The sequence below is a fragment of the Elgaria multicarinata genome, chromosome 2, assembly GCF_023053635.1.
Source record: "Elgaria multicarinata webbii isolate HBS135686 ecotype San Diego chromosome 2, rElgMul1.1.pri, whole genome shotgun sequence".
NCBI lineage: Eukaryota > Metazoa > Chordata > Lepidosauria > Squamata > Anguidae > Elgaria > Elgaria multicarinata.
Window position 1 is genome coordinate 69,939,532 of NC_086172.1, and position 22,114 is coordinate 69,961,645.

Genomic DNA, 22,114 nt, shown 5'->3' on the forward strand with positions numbered 1-22,114 from the left:
TTACAAACTACTGCAACACCACAGAAAGAATCTGCAATTCTGGGGGCAGGGAGTGGGGGACTGACAGGTCTAGTATTTGACAGGCTGGGTGGAGTAACTTGACGAGGTAAGCCTAGGAACTCCTCCACATTAAGACAGCTTGTCAATTTACCCATAATATAATGCTAAAATTAAGAGAGAAATGTTGGAATACACCTTGCCAGAATATAACCATTAATGTTAAAAAATTATAGGCTCAGTTCAGGAATACTGTAGCAATGATTTAGACACTAAGTCACTGCTGAGTCTTGCTCTTGAGTAAGTTCTTATAGTGTCCATTGAACATGTTGGCAAAATAGTAGGGTTGACAGCATCATAACCTATTTAACACAGTTGTGTGCAAATTTCAAAGACCAGGATGATTTCAATGTGATTTCCCTTTTTAAAGAATGGCTAAAGGCCTATGCCTTCATTAGAAGCACCAAAACTGAAGCCACGTAGGAAAGGCAGGTAACTTTGGTTGTACTTCATTGAGAACTAGCCACTTGAAAAAACTGATGGAGAAGGTTCTGTAGAAGTATCAACAGTAGAAGAAGCATAAAGAGGTAAATTCAGAGTGGCCATACTGCTATCAGGCAAAGAGCTTATGACCAAAGGAAAATATGCTGGCAGGCAATATTTTTAGAATTGACAATTGCTTTCAAGAATCCGTTTCAGTATTCATGGATTTGTTGGAGTTCAATTCTCAAAACAAGTTTTAACCTTTCAAAAAAGGCTATTATGTGAGTGGAAAAATCTATTGGAGCCAGATTTCTTCTCATTAATCCAGTCCTTTACCCTTAGTAGTAAATGTCTTGTTAATTCTGCAGCCTACACGTATAAATTCCTAAATATCACAATAAGCAACATCTTTCTTTAAAACTCTTCTTGTTCTTGCTGCTTTTCTTGCCATTCTTATCTTTGTTTTCCGACATCTTCTTGGCTCTAATCTCTCTCATTAAATCAAAGAATACCTGAAAAAAGGAAAAATGCACATTAACGTAATGAAGAAGTAGACCTTTTTACTGCCGCTTTAGTCAAAACACAATGGAAATTTAACAGATATGTGGAAAATATTAGAGCTTATCAATAATGAGGAGGGTTTTAATTAATAGCAAATCCACTTTGTCAACATTATCAAATACACATTTGTTACATAAAGATCAGAATTTAGTGAACCATGCATGGATCACTGGAACTCTAGAATTATTCAAATTTAATGGGGAAAATTTCATAGGGCCACAGGAAAAGTTAAATGGAGGCCTAGCATATACACACACTCACGTTGAGTTGAAGTACCTGTATTTAAGATGAGGAACTTGGAATTACAGAGATTCAATCAATACTGAATGCCTTAAAAGTAAATGTGCTTATGGGGCGGGGGCATTCAAAAATAAAAGAACTTTTGCAGTTAACAGACCTGTTTGTGAAAGGGTATACGATAGAGATCTGAAGCATAGATTATACCCAAAGCATACCCAAAAAACTGGTTTACAGGTTTTAGTGATCAGTAAGCAGTCATGAAGAGCAACTAAGAAGTCCATCTTGGAAGGTGTTTACCAACAAGTTATCTATTCATTGCACAATGCAAGAAGAAGAGTATTCCTCAATTAGATTCATGGCAAGTCTTGAAACTTCATTAGTACACTGCAAGATGTTTCCAGTAGGCAGACATGGGAATTATCTAGTTAATTAACTACTTAAAAGGTTAAAGGATAACTTAACTTTAAGTAGTTAATTTTTCAGCTGTCAACTTTTATCCAGTTTTTTAAAAGTTGAACTTTTAGAAAAAGGTATAAACTAGAAGTTTTAAAAAATTGAAATCCAGCTTTCCCAGAGTTTTTCTCTGACATAGCCACTTCTGAAGTCTCCACATGGAATTATATTTCTGCTGCTAATTGTACAGAAGATGTGAGTAAATTTACAAGTGTATAAGCTATCCTTAATTTACAAGTGTATAAAGTCATCAAAGATTCATGCCAGTGGGGTTTTGTGGTGGTTTTCCCTCCCAGAATTCTGAACATTTTAGTGCTAAGTTTCCTGAACTATCATTTCATAATAAAATACATGCATCGCAGTATTTCTTTACTGAAATACATGTTTTAAAAATTTAAGTTCGTATAACATAAAATTACCTATTTCAGTCCACCGACACAAGCATGGTTGGAACCTGGCAACCACCTTTGTGGAATGCTGCTGAAAACAAATCGTTATTTTACCTTATCTACATTTGCTCTGGTTTTTGCTGATGTTTCTACATACTGTACACCCCACTCATCTGCTTTACTTCTAGCTGCTTCCACAGGCACTTGTCGACGGTCTTCCAAATCAGATTTATTTCCCACCACAAGCAAAGGTATTTTGTCCTCTTCAGCTTTTACACGTAGGATCTGCTCCCTAGTAAAGAATATTTAAAGCAAAGCAACTGAGATGGCCATAATAGTCACTTCATATGAGTAAAAAATACATATATACATTCAAGAAACTATCAGCACCCATGGTATGCCAGGAAATTATGAAAATATTTAAATAAAAGTGGTGTTAATGTTACATTAGGCAAGGTCAACCTCTACAGTGAGAGTCTTACAAAGGCTCACAAATAAAAATGTTCACTAAGTGGAAAGAGATGCCGGTTTTGTTTTCCAACTACATTACTACTCCACATAAAAAAATTAAATAATTATTGTTTATGCTTATTTGCAAGTTAAAAGCTGAACTGGTATTACACTCTTCTCACACCTTCAAGTTCTGTAAAATGAAAAACACATTACATCTCATCTCAAAACAGTGATGTATGCTGAAGATCTACACAGTGTTTGATAGGATACTGCTTCATAGGGGTGTGCACGGACCCCCCACTCCGCTTCACTTTCAGATCCGCCATTTTCGGATCGGGCCACTCCACCTGTGCCCACTCCGCTCCGCTCGGAGCTCCGGATCCGAATCGGAGCTCCGTTCCCCCCCCCATAGGGGGGGTTACTGGGCCCTGCCACCATCGCCGCCCATGTGGCGACGGCGGCAGAGCCCGGTAAGGGACCAAGGGAGAGGGGGACCTTAGCTGCCTCCATCCGCGGTCTGTCGCCGTCTTCACTTGAGCCCGCAGTTCCACCGGGAAGTCTGGGCCGCAAGCGGCCCAGACTTCCTGCTGGAACCACAGGCTCAATTGAAGACGCTGACGGACCGCGGACGAAGGCAGGTAAGGGAGAGGAGGGCGGGGGGGGGATTACCGGGCCCTGCCGCCGTCGTATGGGCGACAGCGGCAGGGCCCGGTAAACCCCACTTACCTTTCCGGCGGAGCTCCGGATCGAGGCGAAGGATCCGCCTTCACCTCGATCCTCTTCGCCACGCTCCGCCGGCCCCCCAATCCTCTTCGCCTCCGCCTTAAGGGCAGGCGAAGCCCCCCGCTCCGCTCCTGCTTCTACGGTCCGATTAGAAGCGGAGCACATCACTACTGCTTCACTCAGTCTTTTGTTTAAAATACTTATATCCTGTCCTTCTGCCCAACTGGCCTCCAATGAGGCTTACAAGAAATGTAAATTCACCCATAAACATTTTTTTCAAAAGAAAAAAGCAGTGGTTAGTGAAAAATGTCCAGTGCTCCAACTATTGCTCAATAAGATTCCTTAGTGACCACATGGGAAACTCGCACTCCCTACCCCATGATTTCATACCTGGGACACCTTCTGTTAGACAGTTACTGGTATATAAAACTTGCACTGGTTCTCTCAGCAAGGGCACAAGTCTAGTTTAATAATTCTGAATGACTGACATACATACAACTATCAAACAATAAGTTATCCTGCCTGAAGCATGGAAGCAGAGGCAAAGCTGATGGCTCACTTTCCTCCCTTTTAAAGTACTGTATGCACGTTTATCCATTCGCTTTTCACATTAATTTAAATGTTTTTAATGTGAAAAGACACCTCACAGACTGAGAGAATATTCTCAATGACTTCTTGGGTGAATGTCAATGCAGCCCACAGCCAGTTTCTGCTGCACACTCACAGAACCACTCCCATACATGCTGAGGAAAGGTACATTTGGAATGAACATAGAAAAAGTACATCTAGTGCTCGTTAAAAACTAAAATAAAAAGAACACTGTCTTCATCAGTTTATTTTTAATCAGCACAATGCAGTTAAGAGCAGGCAAAAATACAAAATAATCAATGACTGTACAGCAGAGATGGGCAGAAAGGAAATCTGGATCTGCTGAGAGATAAGAGTGGTTTGAAATAGATTTTATTTACTAGAGCATATTCCATCTTTTTTTAATATACAATAGATAGTATGCAATGTTAGTCCTACACAGAGTAGACCCACTAAAATTAAAGGGATTTAAGTTATCCATGACTAATGTACATCTCATTAATTTAATTGGTCTACTCTACATAGGACCAACATACCACCCAACACATTGCTCCTGATTAAATTTCTAACACATACAAAGCTTGAAGAAACCATTTGTCTAGACTCTAGAGCAGCAGTGGGCAACTCATTGCCCTCCAATTGTTTTGGCTTATATCTTCCATCAGCCCTAGCTAGCATAGCTAATTCGATACTGCATGCACCACATGCCAAGCTGGTCAACCAGAAGTAGTGGAGCTGTTTAGGAATTGGAATTTTTGCCAAAACATCTTGAGGGCCACATGTTGCCCACTACTGGTCTAGAGAGATCACTACTTACCTAAACTCTGCTGTTGCTGTAAAGGACTCATGCTCAGTTATAGAAAAAACTAAGAGAAACCCCTCTCCACTACGGAAGTAGTTGTCTCGAATAGCTGCATAATCTTCTTGTCCTGCTGTATCCAGAATATCTATCTGAACTTCTTCTCCATCCAGAACGACTTTCTTTCGGTAACTATCAGCCTTGGTAGGTTCATAGTCTTCAACAAACTAAGGAGCAGAAGAGGAATAATTAATTGTGAAGCATCCATCCTCGGTTTCTGAAATTATAGATGGGTTATCAAATTACCAATGGTGGCTGCTAGGAACAATGTAGCCAAAAAAGGGGGGACTTTCAAGTCACCTAATGTAGTCCTCAAGCAAAAATTCAGATGATACTATTCATATGCCTCTTTAGCAAAGTATTTTGGAAACCATTTTAAGATTCCAATTTAACTCTAATGTCTTGAGTACACAGAACAGAGTTCAAAAAATTTACCTTCACTAAGACATAAAAGATTTGCAATAAGACATTAAAGTCTAGTAAGGTGGGTTAGAATTTGCAATTCTAAAATAAAACATATACAGCTATTTTAGAATTCCCCTTAAATTTATTAACTCTGCTTCTATATGTCATGGGGAAAGACAACAAGCTACGCTGGACTGAAGAGTCATTCCCCACAAAACAACACCTGCCTTCTGAGATTTTCAACAGAAATTGTTCAAGCAATGCCAAGGCTACCTTTGTATACCTAAGGGTCATACAGTCCTTTGTTGAGAATTGATATTCAGGGTCTGTGCTTCTGCCACATCAACATGAAATCACAGAAACACAGAGCTCTGGTAAAAGAGGCATTTGGTATTAAGTTATAAATAAGCATTTATGCAGGTCTGTGTATTCTAGAATGCTCCACAATCCCAAGAAAGTGATATTTGGTTTCAACCTCTATGTAAGGCATAATGGCAATTTTTATACTGTTGATTAATCGATGGATGTAGCTGTTTAGAAAGAAATTTTAGTGTGGAATAAAATTATTTGAGCATAGTTCAAAAAACTATGTTCTTTGAACCTATTGAAGCTGTGCTTACTTTACACAAGGTGAAAAAGTAAAGGCAGCTTAGTGCAAAACCTACGATGTGCCATTCTATTGCAATTTAAGATGTATATATAAATCACAAACCATCTTACCTCATCATACATAAATTGAAGGGTAAGTGCCGATTTGCCCACACCTCCACTACCAACCATGATTACTTTGTGGAGGGCCAAAGAACTCTGATTTTTTGCCTTGCTAGCAGCCATTTTTCTGTAGTTGTCAGGAACTTCCAGAGCAGGCTGATGAGCTACAAGCAGAGGAACAGAAGTTAATTTGTATAGCCAAACATAAATAGTATTATTTAGTCAGTATAGCAATTTCTCAGCATCCTCTGTTGCTATAGAGCAAATGTATAAATCAATATGTTAAAGCACTTGAGAAGTGCCTAAAGGAACTTGCACTAGCCCAAATTTCACTTGCTGCATTTAGACACAACACCAAACCACAATTTAGTGCTACACGAATGAGCCTTGGGGCTCATGCATTTTTCCCTGTCCCTTCTTCTGGCACAGCCATGACGAGACTGAGAGTACCTATTTCCAATTAACCACAGTTTGCCGTTTCACCTGATATTTTAGTTCAACTACAGTTTCTCCATACAAGCCAAGATCACACTCTGGTTTCTGTTTCTGACTTGTTGCAATATGCCACAGTTTAAACTAACTGCAATTTCTGGATCAGATGAAATGAAAAAATATGTTTTAAAAAAATTTCAAGTGGATGTGCCAAAAGAGAAGGGAAAGCACAAGCGCGCAAGGCTTCTTCACACAGCACCCAATTATGGCTTCCGTAGGGGGCCAGACAGTTTCAAACTCATTAACACAAGAAATGGCCATATTGTGCAATACAGACTAGAGAGTAGAAAAATACTTTTGAGTTGCTTTTGTAACGTTGTTTAAGAATTTCCTCTGCATTTATTCAAATTACATAATTTTCTTAACAAATATGAATTTCCCAGAGACTCTATACGTTTTCAGACGTTGCCTTGCAGTGTAAAGTTCACTAAGCGGGCAATCATGATCATGTAAATATACCCAAACAAATGAATACTACAGTAATTCAATACAGCTTTAAGATTAAGTCATAAGAAAAATATAAACGGGTTGGTGTAACCATTTTAAAATACTCAAATGGTCTGAACAGCATGAATTACCTTAATTCTCCCAGTACTGTCTCAAATTTTGCTTTAAATCACTGACTATAGTTGAGAAAACAGCCTCAATCCTTCTTCTCACTTTACTTGCCATGCAGCTGGCGTTCACTGACTTTCTCCAGCTACAATGCAATTGAAAGCAGCCATTCTTTACAAACAGAAACCCAGGGCTTTGGTCTATATAGATACAAACAGAACTCCTTTGTGAAATACTGCCATACTCAAAATTCTAAAATTGATTTGAAGCTTAAACTGAAGATAAAACACAAATCACAATAAAAATATGTTGCCATTTTATATCTACAGAGTGTATGCATGGCAAAGAGATTCACTAACAATGAAGTCAAATAGATTACAGTATTTCAAGCATCTCAGTTAGAGATGTCTTAGAGATCCAAAGTTTACAACACATTCAGCTGTTGCATAGAAATTCCATAGTTTTGCAAGACTCCTTAAGGCTGCAATCCCTTAGGGAGTAATCCCCATTGAACACAATGGGGCTTACTGCTGAGTAGACATGTATAAGATTGTGCTGTAAGTGCCATTTTAAAAATACAGATGACCCCAAGATGTTACAGTGGCAACTTCAAATCTTTTGGGCAACCACCTGTTTCTGGCTGATCAGCACAACAAGAAGAGTCCCCCACCCTCCGAGTTTTAATTGCATTACAGAACTTACAGGCAGCAGGGGTCTCTAAATTCATGCTGGCCCTGCCCATTCTCAAGCCCTCTGACATATGCAGAGAACTTGAGGAAAGGGAGGCACTACACTTACTTCACACTACGCAGAAGAGCATATCCAAAGCCCAGCATGAAGTGAGACACACAAGTAGTACAGGCTAGGACAGGAATCAGTAAGGCCCAACAAAATAGTTGGCTAAAGAAGGGAGAGAAAGTCTATCAACTTCTGCTTAGCAATGACCACAAGCAAGGTTTTAAAGTAATATTGACAAGATCTTAGCTGTCTAGTTATTCTGATTTTTAGTTATATCAGTGAATGAGAAGTCTATAAATAAGCAGGTACAGCAGGGTGGGCAACTTGCGGCACTCCCAGTGTTTTGGCCCACAAACTCCCAATAGCTCTAGCTAACATAGCTAATGCGCATGGCTGATGGGTGTAGTAAGCCAAAACATCAAGTTGCCCACCCATGATATATAGCAATTTTATCACCACCCAACTACCATGCAGTTCCTATATGATCATTGTTAAGGGACTATGGGCTGTTGAACATAATAACAAGTCATCCATTTAAAAACCAATGGTTTGTCATGCATGAGTGGCCATGTTGCCTGGCGCATGCCCCCCTCTTCCACTTTAGTGCACAAACCCCAATCAGCTCCTTTGTAGGCTGTGCAGCATGATGTCTGAACTTGAACCACTGAGTTGTTTAGCCCCTAAACAACCCAGCAGTCTGGGTTCTGATGTCACACTACACAAACTATGAAGGAAGCTGATCATGGGTTGTGCAGTAAAGTAGAAGAAGTAGGCTCGCTGCAGGCAGCACTCCTGCTCTTGCATAAGAACTCCTTGGTTTTTAAACAAACCAGGTCTATCTGTGTGTGTATGTAAAGCTAGGGTACATCACAACTCCAACAGTATACAGTGATTCACTACCTCCAAGGCAAGAGAAATAAACATGTACTAGCAAGTGTTCAGTGTACTCTCCTAGTATTTAGCAATACCATTTTTGCCAGATGAAAGTGGAGAGAGCGCGATGGCATCTTTAATCATTCAGGAGTGATTTAAACTTAATCATTCAATGGCAGGTTATAAAACTTGGGTCACGCTTAAGTACCATACTATTAAATTTAAGTCATGGGATTATGATTTGTTACTAATTTTGGTGAGAGAGGCACTTCAGCAGCATAAATTATTACCTTTTGCTACTCTGAACATCAAAATAAATTATACAGCTATTTTTGCTTCTCTCCCAACACCACTTAGCCTTGAACAATAGGTCAGAACATCCAGAGAACCTAAAGTTTAATATTGTATGTACCAGAAGTGTAATGATGAACTAAATTAGAACAAAGCTATGTAATGCTCTCTATTCTTGTCTCTCATTCTAGAAGGGAAAATATATTGCCTTTTACTATTGGGACTCAAACTTGAAGCCACTTGTAGCTTTATACACCCAGGAATTAAATAGAAGACCCTATTTCATACAATCCAAGTCCTGTTTTGAAGCATTACATGCTCTAAACAGCAATGAACATACATTACAGCCCAGTAAGTTGTTTCTGCTTTCAAAGCAAATTTCTTCCTTAAGCTAGAAGATCAAAACTGCTGAGCAATAACCAAGGATACCTACATTAAAAAGCCCACACACAAAATGTTGTTGCCATGGCTACATGCTATGATTCTGCCTCATCCCTTGGCACCCTAATATTATTCACTGAATCTAAAGCAATGTTCTAGCTTTCTTCCTGTGAGCATGGACCTTCAAGCCTGCTTAGTGACCAAAGCTAAAGTTTAGTGAGATACCTGCTCATTAGTGATGCAATCACTATATTCAAGAGGAAAAACTAGTTTGTATCAAGCTACCATCACCATCACAGAGGTCTAGTCTTGAAGCAATCAGTCATACATAAGGAACTGCACTTTGTCAGTTCAGGCCCAAATAGCCATGCAACATTCTGTAGGAGTGTAACCATTTTTTCAAGTTTTCTTCAAAGCAATTACTAAACACTGAGTGGTCAATGACTGAGATATGGGATGAACTATTTTTTCAAGTCTGAAATACCATGAATATGAACCAGATCAATCAAAATATTAACTCTAAAGGAAAAACATGTTGTAAGGCAATTAACTCATCTTTAACCAGGTACATTCTTATTGGATAACATTTAACTGATATGTAGGCAATGTTATGTGCATGATGAAGCACTCAAAAAAACAAAACAAATGACCACCAGTATCGCATCCAGTTTATACAATTTACAGAGCATTTTTTTTAAAAAAAGTCTAAAATTTAAAACGTTAAAGCTTTAAAAAAATAAACAGATTTTAAATGGATAGCATTTTAAAAAACACTTATGGTAAATTACTTCAGAATCAAAGTACTAACTCAAAGCAAAAGATTCAACTCTATATTTTACTGAGATCCACATGAACAGTTCAGGCACCAGATAACGATGCATGTGTAGATACATCTTGACAATCATTTCATGCAGGTTCTACAGCATGTGAAGAAAAAAGATGGCTGTTCCCTGCCATCAGTTATATTGGCTTTTATCCAAAAGGCCTTCCAGTTTTAGCCAATCCCCTCTACTGCAGTCCTTTGGGCCTCTAGCAAAGCTTTCCCTGAGGGTAGAGAAAGCCTCTGGGGCAGTATGGAATATAGCATTCAGTATGTATCAGGAATCGGGAGAAACTGCCTTGAATGGGGGGGGGGGAGTGCTTTCGATTCATGCAAAAGGAGATATAACTTCAAATAAATAAAATAAAAGTGTGCTCTTGGATATATTTATAAAAAATATAACTGCCTTTGTTTTATTTAAAAAAAACACCTTACAAATATGCTCCCTAAAAAGTACCCAAGGGTATCCTGGGTTTTGCATATGGAAAAATAAATGAAAATGTACAACAGACATTGAAACAGAAGTCATATATATTATAGTAAACAAAAGGAAGGTATTATTATCTGTTTTGGAAACAGCATGTAAACCTCAGGTTTATCATGCAGATAAAAATCATTTTAAAAGAAAAAGTTCCAAAAGTTCTCCACCAATATCATTATGAACTTTAACTGAATATCCTGGACTATTTGGATATTCAGTTAATGTTTATAGAAACGTTTAACTCCACAATAGTATCTCACCACATACACAATAAGACTGTAATTCTATATTCACTTACTTGGGAGTGAACCCCATTAAACTCAGTGGATTTTCTTCCGAGCAAACATATATAGAAACAGGCTGAAAGTGTCATAGCAACTGTAGAGAAAACCTGCTGTCCTAAATCCATTTTATTTATATCCCATGCCATCACAGTAAATACTATATGCCTGAAAGTAGTAGCATAATTCAAATTTAATTCTCTTGCTGAGGAGAAATCTAATTTAGAGCAAGGAAAGTTGATGCTGGCTTTTAAGGCTACACCACATTGTCCAAACAGCTTAACCACACCTATGACAAAGCAAACGACATGGAAATGATGGAATATGGCTGTCCCTACAACTTAAGAGAATGAGGTAAACATTGTCAAGTACATTCCCCCCCCCCCCCCAGGCCTTCATAAGAAACTCCAGGGTGGGTTGAAGGAATTTACTGGAAGAAATGAACATTTTTTTCCAGAATGAGAAAATACAGCTGTACCGCTTTTAGTACAGTTATATATCCAGTTCATAAGTTCCATATATTCAAGATTCAAAGACAGAATTTATTTCTTAAATTAAATTTATATACCGCCCCATAGCCAAAGCTCTCTGGGGGGTTTACAAAAGTTAAAAACAGGGGACATTAAAAAAAAAAGTATACAAAATGGTAACTGTAGTGGAGATAGCACTGTTACTGTCTTGACTGGCTTACTAAGCAAACAATAGTATTGAGACTGGGGATGTCTTTACAGTAAGAGGAAATCATGTTGCTTACCTGGAATGTTTGTGCTTCCTGCTTTTTGACATAATTGTATGAAGACTGTTCAGTAACAAAAAATGCTTTATTTGTGGTAATTATGCATGAATTTTTTTATTTTAGGAAACAGGATAATTGATTTAAGTCAATCCATCTGCATAACTATAGCCATTTTAAGGCATAATACAATGCTTCACTACACAACTGCCATCACACCTTGCAGGCAAAGCTATAGCCAAACTCACAGTACCCAAGAGATGGTATGGAACATATGCATTCCACACAGTTGGCCTTGATACACAATAGAAGCACGATATTTTTTGGGGGGGGATATTAGCAATAAATTCAAGAATTCCTCTACAAGCCAAGAAAGTAAACATATTGTACCCTCCCCTAAAATTAGTACAAGTAAAAGGGATAGTAACAATAAGAAAGTGGCGTTAGTGGTAACAGATTTGGATTTGTTCCAGTTTCTTCCATTCATAAGCGATAAGCATATGCTGAGGGTTTATTTTAAATGAATAGTTTTAAATGGATATTGTCTGTTTTTATGCTTCTTATGGTTTTAAATTTTGTATATTTGCTTTTAATGTTAATTGTTTTAATCTTTATAAACCGCCCAGAGAGCTTTGGCTATGGGGCAGTATATAAATGTAATAAATAAATAATTACGGAGAAGCAACCAAATAGAAATAACCTCAACCATAGTATCTTGTGCAGCTTTATAATGTAGTTAAAGTAGCACACTTCCTTAGGGTTGCCAGTCTGTTTTACACATTTCTCTGATAAAGAAACTGAGTAAGTAGCAAGTATTTCATAAATATTAAGCAGTTAATAAGCAAAGAAGTCACCAATGATTTTGTATGCAACTGCATAAATTCTGTATACTAAGGTTCCAATTAGCAATGACTCAATGTTTGGCTCTTATCACATGTTCAGTTAAATCTGCCTACGTCATGCCTTTCCAAAGGCACAAAGCAGGGTTTAAAGTCAGTATGACAAGCCTCAGATTTATTGGCAATATTTCAGGTCTTACTCTAGTGAGAGAGTAAAACCTTTGCATGCAGCAGTTTCCACTGGTAAGGTGAAAGCCTCCCCACTCTAGGCTGCCCATCCCCATATAGCTCAAGATCAAGCATCTGTTTAGCACCAACTGTTAATTCCACAGCTCTTAGCTACCTAGATGAAGCCAAAAGTGGTGAAGGTAAAGTTAGATCCATTTTCATCACATGGATCTAACTTATGGATCCAACAATTTGAGCAACAGTGTTATAACAGCAAATCAATCTTTTCTATACAGCATTTCACCTTAGATTTCATACTAAGAATTGTAAGCAAGGATTACTCAAGAATTATAAGGGCTCTAGGGAAAATTCATACCAAAAATAGTTTTATGTATAGACTAGAGCTTCTCATAATCTCTTCTTCACCATTCCTATACTTTTTGACTGAACAGGAGTTGTGCAGCTCAGGAGTCTGCATACCCAATACCAATTCAAGTATCACCATATCTAGTTTACAGCATTCTAATCCTTATTCAAAAAATTGGGCACACCCAAACAACCAAATCAGCAGCATTTATTGGCTGGCTAAACTCACATCTCTGTTAATGTAAGCAAATACGAAGTAGTGGTCAGAAAGGTAGAATTCTTAATACTCCTGCCCGATTTTACATAAGTCCTCTACTAAACTACCATGTTCTAGTCTCACAATGCCTTTAAACAACCTTCAAAGACCAAAGTCTATTTCCAGTGAAGCCAGCTTGTTTTGGGACATTCTCCAAGTACACAGTTGAAAGGCATAAACCCTCATTTCCCACAATCAGATGTATGGTAATTACTCCTCCCCCACCCTTGAAAGCATTCCAAACTCCAGTACCAACAACAGCAACTATAAGAAGAGGCCTGCTGGATCAGACCAAGGGTCTGTCTAGTCCAGCACCCTGTTTCCAGAAACTCCACATGCAGAACATGAATCATCTTTAGTCTCTGTATAGCGTTGTTAAGCATTCAGAGCACTTAACGCGCATTATCTATTAGATGTAATCCTGACAACAACCCCATAGGTTATGCCAGTATTATTATCCTCCATGTTACAGATGGGGAGAGACTGAAGCTAGCTAGAGTCCCTTGCTTAAGGCCACCTAGGGCAGAATCTTAAGCATGTTATAACAGAAAAGTCCTACAACTCCCAGCATTCCCAAGCAAGCATGACTGGCTAGGGAATGCTGGGAGTTGTAGGAGGGTTTTTCTGCTTCAACATGCATAGGATTGCATCCTTAGTCGGTTGAAGACATGAGATTCTAACCAGTGACTTCCCAATTGGTAACTCAGTCTCAATAATGAAATCAACACACTTCTGCCTAGCACCTGATATTTAAAGGCAGACTGCTTCTAAAGATGGAGGCTCTATCTTGGCTAATACACCCAAGTCAAGTCACCTCTATCCTACAACAACGATCAAGAAACCAGAAAAGTCTACCCATCTTCACGAGCACAAGCCTTCTCGAATCAAAATGGTCTCATTTTCTGTAAGCCATCATAATACACACTTGGCCCCCACCCCGGGGGCAACTTTTATCCCCCACAAACTAAAATAAAATAACAATATAGAACAATTGTTGAATAAGAATCTATTGCTACACGTTCTGCCGAGAAACATCCCCCAAACAAAAAACCACACATATCAAAACACGTATTTTCAATGCCGCCATTACGGGACAAGAATGGGGGAGAAAAGGCAGGCAAGAGAGAATTCCCACCCTGCCCATGGATTCGTTATGTCAACAGCTCCTCGAGCGGCAGCCCAGTTAATCTGTTGCAGCAGAAACTGAACGCAGTCCCACTTCTTATAGGGGGTTTCCACACACAGACACCAGAGCCACGGAATAAACTTTCCCCAGACAGCAGCCTAATTTCACCCCCCGTCGCCTCATGGAATATAAAGCGATTAAGGGCGCGGGAGAAAAGAGGAAGGAACCGCTCAGTACTCCCACCACCACCACCCCTCCTCTGCTCTTCCCCTTTTAGTTAACAGCAGCTGCCGCCCCTTCTGCTCCCCCTCGACAGACTGGACCAGGCAACCGGTTACCCCTCTCACGCATTCCCCGGCAGAGGCAAGCGCCGCGGCCCTTCTAAAAGGTGTGCATGTGGTATTAATTTATTTCTCTCTCTCTCTCTCTCTCTCTCTCTTTTTTTTTTTTTTCTTTTTACCTGAGGCTGCCGAGCAAGAGGATCTCCCCAGCCACCCGGAGCCGGCTGCTTTAAGCGCCCACTGCCTTCGCTTTCTGTGAGGCGGGTGCTAACGCCAACGCGCGCGCGCGCACACACGCTCAAGACAGCGCGCCCCCGTGTTCTCGCGCGCACACATCTGGCCCGCGAGGACCATCCTCTTGCGCGCGCAACTCCTTTTTCTATTTTTTTTTTTTAAATATTAACGTGGCGCGCGCAACCACACTCCGTATTAAGCGAACGCAACGTTTCGGAAGTTTTTTTTTAAAAAAAGACATCGGCCCCGCCCCCTTCCCCGCGTCCACGCCCACACTGGCGTGCCCCCACCCCACCCCCAGCGCGCATCCTCAATCACCTCGAGAATCCAGCTGTGCAGAGAAAGGACAGGCGAAGGCAGCGTTGGTCGAGATCACATGGCCAGCCAGTTGGGAGGCGGGAGAAACGTGATTGGTTGAAGCGGAGAACGGAATGGGCGGAGGATGGACGAGGCGGCGTCGGCTGCTGCTGCTGCTGCTGCTGCTACTACTACTACTACCTGCCCTTGTCAGGGAAGAATTCTAACCAATGCTTAACCTTACTAATCTGAATATGTTGTTCTCATTGGCTCACATTTAGGAGGCGGTGCTAAAGGCATCAAGGTGGGACGAATCTGAGAGCTCTGTGTGTTTCTCACTCTCCGAGGTATACATCGCATTACAGTATATTTAGTATTTTTATGTTTGAAAACGGGTGTGGTGGTTGAGCAGGTGCTCTAACTTCAAGCAGAGAATTGTATCATCAGTGCGCATACTGTGGTTTCTCAGTCTTGCTGGATCTCTCAGAAACAGGTATCAGTAAGGTGGCTAGGTGCAAAAGAAGACAGGGCAGTTGCGTCTTTAATGGTTATGCAAAAGATGGGGCTTCACCAGGTGCAGCTTTGGACAACCAGTTACCCTTCTTTTACACAGGTATTAAAGGTGCAAGAATCCTGCCCTGTTTGCATCAGGCAACCCAAGGTATGGGGGTTGAGTTAGGTTTTTGATCTCTTATTCTGATATGGTAATGTTGTAGCTCTCCTGTCCAAAGTAAGTGTGAGAATCAAGCTATAGTACATACTTGAAATATAGAATGATGTTCTGAACATGTGCACCAGTTTTCAATCTGATATCTCAGTCTTTAAGGAATAATAATAATAATAATAATATATTTGTTACCCGCCTCTCCCTCTGGATCGAGGCGGGGTACAACACTAATAAAAAACACTATAAAATACATGCAACTAATTCAAATGTTTAAAAAACAGTGCATCATTAAAAGCAGCACAATATATTGTATTATACATTTTTTACTGATCCCCTTGCAAATGTGTTTAGGGGTCAAGCTAGTCATGAGTGGACACACCAACTTTCATCCCACATTTAAGAGAGATCACAGAACTGGAAGGGTCAATGCTGATATCACATTGTATTATGTTTTGTATTTTTGATCCCCTCCGCCTTTGAAAATGATTGTTGGGTTGAGGCTGGTATTTAAAACTGAAAGGTAAAAATGAGCCCTTGATATGTGCATTTAATTTTGTTTTGATTTCTCAGTGTGTTACTGCATTACAAACAAAATGGAATGTCAAAATAGATGAGTGAAACCAAAGGCCGAGCAAAAAGGGGAGGTTTTTTTAAACTCTGCCCTGTGGCCCCAATGAAAATTGTTATCCTCCTGAAGCTGCTATTTGTATTTGAAAGGAGGTTACTATTTGAGCCAATGCATATATCATCTTCAGAGAGGAATCTCTTTGTTAAGACCATTCCTTGGGGGTAAAGTTTTTTTAAAAATAAAACCTCCCACCTTGATCAAGCCTTCATTAATGTAAAATGTAGTTGGAGTTCTAAATTTGGGAACTCATGGCAGAGTGTGGCAGAATTTGGCATTTACTAGCTCTTGTTTTTATTTTGTTTTAGAGACCTTCCCCATGAAGGTTCTTCCTCCTCCCTCTGCTATCACCACCACCCATTCCAGCAGGCTCTACAGAGGGAGATAAGAAAAGGAGGGAAGCAGGGCTGTTAGAACAGCCCTGCTGAAAGATTGCTTAAAATATTTTTTCCTCTTTCTTTCCCATCCCTTTTACATGGTGTTTCATCTCTTTTTAAATTGTAAGCCTGCAGGCAGGGGATGTCTTGTTTTATTGGTTGCACGTAAGCTGCTCAAGGAAGCTTTTTGCCTGAGGAGTGGGATAAAAATACTTTTAAGAGCTCCATCACACCTACTCCCCCCCCCCCCCCGCACACACTTTGAGTCCGTGGTTTCCCCTTCCATTTTCTTAGCGAGTCTAGCACTGGGCACTTTCACGTCTGTACATTGTTGAACTATTTCAGCTCATGTATCTTTTCACCTGTATTACTACTATGCCAGGGAAATCTCCTGCCCTGCCCCCTACATTGTCCTCTCCACTGCACTTAATTTTTAATATATTCCTGCGCAAATACAATATTATGATAGCCTGAAAGTGTGTAATTACAGTAAAACCACACACTGTTTTCTCGTAAGATCATATTAAACAATATAAGTGAAGTGAAAGTATTACAATTAGTTTTTGGGAAAGTTTGTGGTCAATGTTGGCATGGCAACAGGAAGCTGACATTGTTCTGGTCAGGAACCCTAGACATGCCTACTTGGGAGTAAGAACCATAGAGTTGAATGGGACTGAGTCCGGGCATGGGCGGTGGCAGCCTCGCTCGCCTTCTCAGTGGGGCGTTCGGGCACCCCCTCTCCCTCCCCCTCCCCCTTCACGGTTGAGCAGTTGAGCGGAGAACTGCCCTGCCCTCCTCTTTTGTCAGTGAGATTGCCCTTCGACACACGCTCCCAACAAAAAACGAGATGGTCCGATATAGTCCCAGGACAGCAGAGCAGCTTTATTGTGCATGGAGGGGGGCGGGAATAGGACTTCCCCGCTCCAAAATAAGACAGAAAAGGGAGGGGAAGAGGCGAGATGAGCGCTGGACAGGGATGACATCATGTGAGTACCGCACTGCAAAAACACATACCAGGCATGGTGAGAGTGTGATAAAATCGCTGCTGTGATGGAGCTCTAAATAAGTAAATAAAGGTTATCACTGTAACTTTACCATCTGATACTGGCTGGTTAATGACTCTAGTAATGGGAACAAGAGAACTTTTTCACAAAATTCTATTTAGTGCAAAACATGGAATCACTTGTAGTGAATCCAGACTTCTTTCATCTAACAGTCAATTCATACATGTGATTTCCCTGTTCAAAGCACCAGAGCTCCTCCATGCACCTTCTGTTTACACAAGCAACAGGAAGACTCTGCTTTTGGCTATGTTCAGGTTTGGGGTTTTTTTTGCTTATATATTACAGGAATATCACTTCTCGCAATACTCAAATTACACAAAAACCAACTGTGGATTGTGGCAGAAGATAAACATCTCAAAGAAAAACAAGGCTTGCTGGTAGCTAATCAGACTGGCGGCAAAATTTCTTTCTAGTGAACTGATCCCAGTTATAAAGCAAAAATCCTGTCTTGATTTACAGTTTCTATTTCAAGTTGAAAATAATCCAACAGTAGGGTTGCCAACTTTTCAATTGTCCCCTGCAGCTGTCTTTCAACATTAGCTTGTACAGCAAAAATTAGCAGGTGAAGCTTTTGGATATTCCACAGAGATAAAACTTGTCACCAGCTAATTGTCTCAGATGAAACATCTGTTAAAGGCATAGCTACAGGAGGCTGGTTTAGAAGCTGCCAATCCTATTTAATAAGGAAGGTCTGTTGAACCACCATGGAAATAGCAATATGTAGAAAGAGGAACAAATCATCTGCATAGTAAGAAAATGACAGTTTCCAGGTGAAACTACTGGCTATCAGGATTGAGTTGGATCCAGATTGAGTTCTATTTAGAGTTATACTTAGACTAACTGATTATCATGACAACTGAAAGCGGTAATAGCAAGTAGTGATCAATATTTCGGAAAGAAGCTTCACCAATGAAAAGTAAGTTCACATTTTAGAACATTTTTTTCCTTAGGTTTGAAGTATATAAACAACTACTTTAAACAGTTTTGTATTTATCAGTAAGAAACCTGAAAATTTTCTGCATTAGGAGTGTATAATATAGGTTCTTCAGCATTCAGGATCTCTCCCAATAATAGCAACCTTAGAGGGTGAGCCAATAGAACTGGAGCCAAAATAGAGCCACTGAGAAATAAGAGATCAGTATCAACATGATTGGGGGACTCCCAAAGCTTGTAGAAGTCCAACAAACCTTTTTAAAATGAAGGGGACAAATCACCCCACTCCCAAAACTGCCCAATGAGGACTGAACATGCATAACAGCTGTGGAATTTTGAGTGTCAATTATAAAAAGGGGGATGAAATGGAGTATCCTGGAACAGGGCATGGGTGGCTGGAATCCTGAATTCGAACACACCTCTTAGGAAGTGAGGGTACATTGCAAAAATTTTGTTCTCTATTGTTGACAAATTTCATGTTCTATAAGTTTTTAGGCTTCCTATAGAGTAGGGACATTGCTATGCACTTAAAACAATAGGGGTCCAGTTAGTTAGTTAGACATAAACTTCCATAAAATGTCTATATGGTCATTTATAACTATATATGTGAATTTACGACGATTTGTTTACATTTCACAGAAGGCAAAGTCAGCCTATTAATGTATCATCCAAATCATCTCAAATAAAATAGCTTCTTTGATTAATTTGCACCCACCCTAGATCATATCAAATCAGAAGTTCTTCTTCAATTACAGTGAGTTTAAAATTTCTCACATCCCTTCCTACACTTTTTTCTTCCCTACTTGTGGAAGAACATTGTTCCCACCTTATGAAATTAAGCTTGGTGCCTTAGCCACTTCCACTTTTAATTAAGAACCTACAATCAGCTCATTTGTAGGTTGTAATGTAGAGTGTGACATGCAAATCTGGAGCTCAGGGTTATTTAGGGGTTAACCCAGCAACAAATCTAACAAACAAGCCAGCACTCCAGATTTGCATGTCACATTCCTCAATGGGCCAATTGAGGTCATTGATTAAAAGCAGAAGTGGCTGGTGCACGGGAGGAAACGTGTCTGCTCCCTCCTGCTTGTACACAACTACACATGGGTTGTTTAAACCATGAGCTGTTGTTAGGTACGAACCAGGTTTAACTGTTGCATTAATGTCAACCAAGAAGTAAGATGAGTTGAAAAAGCAGGCACATGGCCTGCTTTGTGAACCGCCCAAAGACCTCTGGCTATTGGGCAGTATAGAAATACAATAAATAAATAAATATGAAAATTACATCAGTGGTAATTTAGCACAGGAAAGACTCCAACCAGTAATGCCTAGATGTTCACATGACTATGCAGACTGAGATCTACAGCTGTGTTAAACCAAAATCATCCAAGAGAAGTCCCATTGCTTTTAATGTGTCTTTTCTAGAACATGCTGAAGAACCCTATAGTGAGTATTACAAGCACATGACTGCACATAATACGTATAGATATATTGAAGGTGATGCCGCACCATCTGATATACAGCTTTGGTTTCCTTTGCATATTGAGCCAGTACAGCTACACTCTGCTTTAAGGCTGGAAAAGGAGGGAGTGATTTATAAGCAAACATGTTCCATATTACGCAAATATTGTACCCTAGCTCTTCTGTCTTAATCAGTTACACTTCACAGAAGCTTGTCAGCAGGAGTTGAAATTATCTTTTCATTAGACGTCTAAATGCCAGCAGCTAATTATGGCCATGGTAAATCACTTGCACACCACTGTGTATAATGGTCTCACTCAGGCTTTCAATTAACTCTACTCATTAATGAACCACTTTGGTGCCTCTAAGGCCTACAACACTTATCTTGTGGATGGTGTTCTATTTCTGAGCCATAGTGCCAACTTCAAATGTATAATATTGCCGAATTCCTTGTCCTGGACTAGTTCAGAATCAAGAAAGGTAGACCGTGTACGCTTCCTTGGGATTTAACCTCACTGAGCTTCTGAATAAATATGCAAGGATTTGGGTTGCAGAATCCAAACATAGGTGGGACTTCGGAGTAAGTGTTGATAGTATTGGGTTGCAAACCGACAAGGCAGGTGGTGTGTGTTGAGGGAATATTGTAGGACCTACATCAGCAAAGAACCTCCCTTCATCCTCAGTGTGATGCATTAAGGAAAAACCAGAAGTAAACGGAGAAAGCAGGATCCTGTTTACTGTGCGTTGCAAATGTGCATTTCATTGTACCAAGTGAATGTACTTCAAGAGTGTAAGTAACTCAAAATATTGGCAGGTAGATTTCTTCAAACACAGGCCCAGTTCAGATGCAAAGGCACATCCTGTACAAGTCCTTGCCATGCTGCCCCTTCTTGCAGTGAAGTGTGGCAAGGACACCTGAGGGACCAGCAAATCCTTGAGGACGGTCCACTAAACGCACCTTATTTTTTAATATGGTGTTTTTATTCTTTTATCCTATTGTTCACTGTTCCCAATTCTTTGAATGTGGAGCAATATATAAATATTTTGTGAATAAATAAAAATAAGTAAATAATGAAGATACAGGAAGATGGAATATAATCTACTGCTGAATGTCATGGGGTCTTTTGAATACTTCTCAGGCCTAAGAGAAGAATAGCTACATGTAGTATCCAATGGTGTCTTTTGGGGGGGTCAATGAGACTTCATTTAGCTTTGCTTTCCATCCTCTTTGCATATGTTTCGTTCTAATGTGCCAGCATCTTTTGACACTAAAAAAAAAAAAATCCATGAAAAGGTCAGTTATGTCCAAAAGGGACATAACATAACATACAGAAAACTGGATAGGCCAGAAATCCAGACTGACTGGCTTCTGCAGTTTTGACCCTGAACAATGTCAACTGAATATATTGAATGTGGGAGCTTTGAATGCCTGGCAGAATACTGAACTATATGTCCAGAATTTAGAGGAATTTTGAAAATTATGATTTTGGGGGGGGGGAGAGAGAAAAGAAGCAGAATTAGGATTGCCAGTTATGCTTTTTGAAGGTCCTCTGAATTGCAGGTGATTTTTTCCTAGAATGAAGATAAGTGTGAGAGAGATTCACTTGCAAAATTATGTTGCTGGTGGTATCAGCAGAATGGAGAGAGGATGATTTCCCTTCCCTCCATGTGCCCTCAAAAATCTTCAGTGGAGAGTTGAGGGACCCCTCTGGAGCAGATTTTGAGTTGCGGGGAGGCTCCAGGGGAGAGAAGAGGAGGAAATTTATGTTGTGTGGGCAAAAGCATGATCCACTTGTTGGATTTCATCTTGTGTCTCAGGTTCTTGGGGCGGGGGAGGAGATCCTTTTCTGGATGCTGAATCAAGATCATAGGAAGGACGACACTGTTTGGATGCATCTCACAAGTTAAGTAAT

General features: G+C 40.0%; 1 protein-coding gene across 3 annotated transcripts in view; it reads right to left on the reverse strand.

Moving 5' to 3' along the window:
- Positions 1-402: 402 nt before the first annotated feature.
- Positions 403-22,114, reverse strand: part of RALB (RAS like proto-oncogene B) — a 29,729-nt gene continuing 8,017 nt past the window's right edge. The window contains exons 1-5 of one of the 3 annotated variants that reach the window (XM_063116690.1): positions 14,723-14,822; positions 5,872-6,026; positions 4,705-4,913; positions 2,238-2,415; positions 403-992 (exon numbers count right to left, since the gene is read on the reverse strand). In XM_063116690.1, the coding sequence (XP_062972760.1) occupies positions 873-992; positions 2,238-2,415; positions 4,705-4,913; positions 5,872-5,985 (621 nt within the window). In that variant the 5' untranslated portion in view covers positions 5,986-6,026; positions 14,723-14,822 and the 3' untranslated portion in view covers positions 403-872. Of the gene's footprint in view, positions 993-2,237; positions 2,416-4,704; positions 4,914-5,871; positions 6,027-6,932; positions 7,101-14,722; positions 14,823-22,114 lie in introns of those variants that run through there. The other 2 variants (XM_063116692.1, XM_063116691.1) reach the window with 2 other exon arrangements.